Below are 5,745 nucleotides of genomic sequence, written 5' to 3' on the forward strand. Positions count from 1 at the left end.
AGAGAAACATCAATGTGGGAGAAACGCATCAATTGGTTGCCTTCTACAGGATCCCTGACCAAGGCCTAGGCTAGGGAGGAGTCTGCAACCAAAATATGTGCCCTTGATGGGAATCAAACCCAGTACCAGCGCTCTATCCACTGGTTCTCAGGCTGGCTCTATCCACTGAGCCAAACTGGTTAGGACTATAAGCCAATTTCTTTCTCTTTTTTCTTCAGTTTTTTTTTTTTTTAATTTCAAGAAAAATGATTTTAAATATGATAATGTTACATGCAATAAATATCAATTATTCAAGAAAAATAATCTTACATATAACAATATTACATGCAATAAACATTAATATTTTAAGAATAAAAGGATTTTAAGTATAATATTACCCAAACTGTATTAACATAGTATGATATCACATAAGTTGTAGGAAATATTAAAAATCAGCAAATAATAGGATTACTTGTATTATATCCTCTAGTTTTTTCTCCCCCTCTGGTTCTATTTTTGTTCATCAGTTTATGTTGTTTATTATATTCCACAAATGAGTGAGGTAATATGATATTTATCTTTCTCTAACTTGCTTATTTCGCTTAGCATGCTTTTAAAGTTTATGTTGTTGGATATGAGTATTACTACTCCAGCTTATTTTTTCTTTCCCACTTGCATGGAAATTTTTTCCCATTCCTTCACTTTTATCCTGTGTGCCAATTCTTAAAAGAAATATTCCCTCCTCTCTCTATATATATCATCTACCCTGTTTCCCCGAAAATAAGACAGTGTCTTATATTAATTTTTGCTCCCAAAGATGCGTTAGGTCTTATTTTCAGGGGATGTCTAATTTTTCCATGAAGAAGAATACGGTACACATTTATTGTTAAATGAAAATAAAGGAAATTTATTACCTGTACATGGTACGGTAGTACGGTAGTTGTCAACACAAACCAGACAAACTGTGAATCCTACAGTATCAAGAATTTACTCATTTATTCAATGACAATCATGTCATCATCTTCTGGAACATCATCATAACAATCCAATTCCTGAATTTCCTGGTGAATTTCTTGTGACTCCATTTCTTTCAGAATCAGTGGACCAAATCTCTCATGTTTAGCCTACGGGGGCCTTATTTTTGGGAGATGCCTTATATTTCACTCAGAAGGAAACCTGTAAGTAGGTCTTATTTTCAGAGGATGTCTTATTTTCAGGGAAACATGGTATCTATCATCTATCTATCATCATCATCATCAATCTATTATCTATGTACCTATCTATCTATGGCTATCATCTATTTGTATCATTATTTCCCCCAACCCCTTCAAGAGAACTCTAATATACATGGTCTGGCCCAATTGGATTATTTTTTTTTGTAAGGTTATAATGTCACAATTTGATATATCTGTTACTATTCTATCTCAGATCTATTGTGCTGTAACTTCAATATTATTGAGCACACCAAGTACTTTTATGTTCTGGATCTTTGCCCCCGCTTCTCCCTCTGCTTAAAACCAGTTATCCCCTTCTTATTCTGGTAAACTCATATTCATCTTTGAGTATTCATTTTATATCATCCTTCCTCAGAGAGCATTCATTGCCTAGTAAATAGAATGATTATCCAGACTTTTTTATTCATACATTTAACATGTTTATTGAGCATCTATTATGTTCAAAATGCTCAGGATTGAGCAATGGACAAGAGGGTTATGATCCCTTTCCTCTAGAATGAAATGATTAGCTGTGTTACTCCAGACAGCCAATTTCATTCCTATTACTTTGGAGTTATTATTAATAGTGGTTCCTTTCAGTCTCAAAAGTGTTCTAGTTTTGATGATAAATCATGTGATCTTTTTTTAAAAAAAATATATTTTATTGATTTATTCACAGAGAGGAAGAGAGAGGGAAAGAGAGACAGAAACATCGATGAGAGAGAATCATCGATCAGCCGCCTCTTGCACACCCCCTACTGGTGATGTGCCCGCAACCAGGTACATGCCCTTGCCCGGAATCGAACCCAGGACCCTTCAGTCCGCAGGCCGACGCTCTATCCACTGAGCCAAACCAGTTCCAGCTCATGTGATCTTCTTAATTATGCAAACATAAAATATAGTAGGAAAGATAAATATTAAACAGATGTTATGAGTTGAATTACATCTTTTCCCTTACCACCAAATATATCGGATTCCTAACTCCAAGAACCCATGGATGTGACCTTATTCAAATATGGTGGTCTTTGCAGATGTACCCAAGTTAAGAAGTCATACTAGATTAAGGGGGGGTAACCCAATGACTGGTGTCCTTATGAATTTGCATATAAAGACACATAGAAAGGACATCATGTAATGAGGGAGGTAGAGATTGTAGTGATGAGTCTATAAGCCAAAGAATGTCAAGGATTGCCAGCAACCACTAGAAGGTAGGAGGGAGCAAGGAAAGATTCTGTCCTCAAACTTTTAGAGACCATTTGGTACTTCTGACACTGTAATTTCAGACTTATATCCTTCAGGATTTTAAGAGAATTTATATTTTTTAAGCCATCTATTTTGTAATAATTGTTAACTCAGCCTTAGGAAATTAATACAACAGACATTTTTTTTTTAAATTATGGATGTTACATATAGCAAGATATTGTGTATCATTGGGGCATTGTGATGGGAGAGACAATACAGGGGTCTATATGGTTGAAGGAAGTGACATTAGGGGAATGACTCAGGGAGAGTATAGTGTGGTTTTAAATAGTACTCTATCTTGATTTTTCTGCTCAAATACTCAATTGTTAAAGCAAGATTAATTAACCAACTCATCCCATGGTTTTGCAGTTCACTTTACCATGTTACTAAATTTTTGTTAAAATGTGTTACTAATGTTTTAACATATTACCATAAGCATTCTAGTTTATAGTCTACCCAATAGTATAAATCCTTAACCTTCCCAACTGCCCCCGTATCCCATATGTGCATACCATTTACTTTTCATCTAGTGTTTTTTCTTTTGCCTTTTTTTATATACAATAAAATTATGAGTCTATATATTGATAGAATAATTTTATTCTTGGTGTCCTGAATTAAGTTATTCTTTAAAAAAAATAATAGATTTTCATTTTACTTACATCTCTCCTAACTTGTGAATCCTGTATTAGAATATCAAACACACCTACACACAGTAAATCAGTTGCTGTCAAGATTTATTGAAGAATCAACAAAGTGAAAGCAGACTTTCAGAAATCTGTGTCAGAAAAGGACGAAGATATATGTCCTTGAATTGCTAAACAAAGCATAAGAAGAGTGTGATATCAATGCTTAAGACCTGAAAAAAATAGACAAAAATTCAGGAAAGACATTTTAAAGAAAGAAAATTAAACTAATTCATACCTTTACATAAAAATTTGTTCTTGACAAATGTACATATTTGTAAAATATCATTTTGCCTGACTCCATAGACCTTCAATACTTATGTTTCTTACACGTGGACACAAAAACAATTACTGAAGGGCCTCAGTTCTTAGATGAGTGAAGATTGCAGTTATATATTATAAAAGGTGAGAATAAAAATTTTTCTTTTCTACATTAGAAAGTTCTTGTTACATTTCTTTACTCTTAAAAATTATATTGTTTTTTTGTTGGTGATTTCATATTTTGGTCTCAAATGCTTACACAATTCCATTAATTTATAATAAAACATTGCATAGGAGTATTAAATTATCAATAAAAAATTTAGAAAGTAAAAAAGTGAGAATCATTAGTTACATACTAATGAAAAATGTTTAGAATAGGCATTTTAGATCTATTAATATTTCTTTATATCTTTAACTGACAGTAAATTATGCAATTAAGTATTAACTAAAATGTCATAAATCATTAAATGTAGCAGAAAGCGAGCTTTCTTTATTGCTCTCTTGATATCTCTGATTATTGGATAACTTACTCAAACTTTGTGATATGAGTGAAACTCTTGTACTGTCAAGTTTTTTAAGTTTCCATAAGCACATTTTGCTGCATTATTTCTATCCCTAAGCATCTACATTTCTAAGTTTAATACTTGCCTTAAATGCCCACTTTCTCTTTTTATTATTTTTTGTTGTTGGATGTACTTCTTACATATTAAAACTGAATGTCTAGGCTATTACACAATTGGACATAGCAACTCTTTTGTTGCTTTCAAATCAGGAACTTATTTGGCTCTTCTTTCAGTAGTTTAAAGACATCCATTTCAGTTGTAAAAGTGTCTTCCTTTTGGCTTGGATTATCTAGATCAAGGGTAGTTTTGGAAAATGCCTCAGTAGCCTCAGTTACAGGTTCCATTTTGTTATTTTCAGACAAATCTTCCTTCATTGTAGGAGATGAATCTTCCAAGAGGTTCAAAGGTACTGTTTTAGAAACAACGAAGTCGTATTTGGATTCAATAGCAGTAAGCAAAACAGGATGGCTATCTGCTTCACTGGCAAATTCTCTCTCCATCCAAACATCAACTCCACCCATAGACTCTTCATCAGTTAACAGAATATCTTCTGGATTATTCTGGTCTCCTTTGTCAGTGGTAGTAAATTCAAACACAGTGATGAACTTTTCTTCATCAGAATCAGCACTGGGGTCATCTTTCGGAAGAATTAAGTCAATTTCAGTTATTTTCTCTTCTGTAAAGGTACTTATGTCTGGAACGAAGTTTTTTTCAGGAGTTGGAGCAATTTTGGTGTCAGGAATAGAAGAGTCAGTCATCTGGACAACTTCATCAGCACTGACATCGGATTTCACTGAGGGACTATAATTGTGGACATCAAGTTGTCCCTTAGCTGGAAGAGCAGGGATGTCATTAACACTGGAAGTGCTTTTCTTTAGTGAAGCGGAGACTTCAGAAGTTATTGGGACATCTTTATCTCCTGGATCAATGGTATCCAAGAGAATATCTTTTTCTGCCATGCTAGTGGAAAAATCTATCAAAGAAACAGAAGTGACTGGTGATGAGATATTACCAATTTTCACTGGAATGACATTTTCAGTAATAGAGTCATTAGCCATGGAGCTTGTAGTGCTGGTCAGAGTGGCAATTTCTTTCTCCAGATTGGTTGACGAGTTAATATAGGACTCCATATTCTCTTCTGAATTTAGTCTTTCCTTTTGAGATGGAAACCAATTGCTTGTAATTGTTGAAAAATCACATTCCAGTATATAGTCACTTACTGAAGTAATGTGGTCTCCTTCTGAAGCAATAGTTGTTTCTGATCTAGGGATAGTGTCAGTCCCAAAGAGAATGGCTGCTTCAGTTATTGTCTTACTGCTTTCTGTTGGTGGATGTGAATAAATTTTTGGAAAACCATCATCAGCCATGGGACAAAGTGGCACCATGCACACTCACAGATCTTTCTCTGAGCCCAGTGATATCCCCAGGCAGGAGAGTGGTATTCATTATAGTGACTGAAGCATTGGTCATTATGGTGATTGTTGCATCAACCACAGGGCCAGTGGCTCTGGCTTCCCTTGGAGGTTGTTTTTATGCCCTGATTGGGCACCTAGTATTGATATTATAAAAAAAGACAATAGAGTCTTCCCTGATTATGGAATCCACATTTACAGTTCAATATTTCAATAGCAAGGAACTCGCAGTTTCTGTGTTAGCAGGGGTGTGCCTTCCAATACAGAGTTAGTGTCATTTGAAACAGACACAGGGAAGTCTGCCATGTACCTTAGGGGTTTAGCATCAAATGGGGAAACTCCAGGAGCCACAAGATTATCAGAATGAGCTTCAAGTTGCCTTTCTTTCAAG

At 34.6% G+C, this 5,745-nt stretch overlaps 1 protein-coding gene across 1 annotated transcript; it reads right to left on the reverse strand.

The window, feature by feature from the left end:
- Nucleotides 1-4,142: 4,142 nt before the first annotated feature.
- Nucleotides 4,143-5,366, reverse strand: CABS1 (calcium binding protein, spermatid associated 1). The gene has a single exon (XM_036421534.2). It carries the CDS (start codon nt 5,325-5,327, stop codon nt 4,143-4,145), a length of 1,185 nt encoding a protein of 394 aa, XP_036277427.1. The 5' UTR covers nt 5,328-5,366.
- Between the last annotated feature and the right edge of the window lie 379 nt (nt 5,367-5,745).

The sequence above is a fragment of the Pipistrellus kuhlii genome, unplaced genomic scaffold, assembly GCF_014108245.1.
Source record: "Pipistrellus kuhlii isolate mPipKuh1 unplaced genomic scaffold, mPipKuh1.p scaffold_m20_p_1, whole genome shotgun sequence".
NCBI lineage: Eukaryota > Metazoa > Chordata > Mammalia > Chiroptera > Vespertilionidae > Pipistrellus > Pipistrellus kuhlii.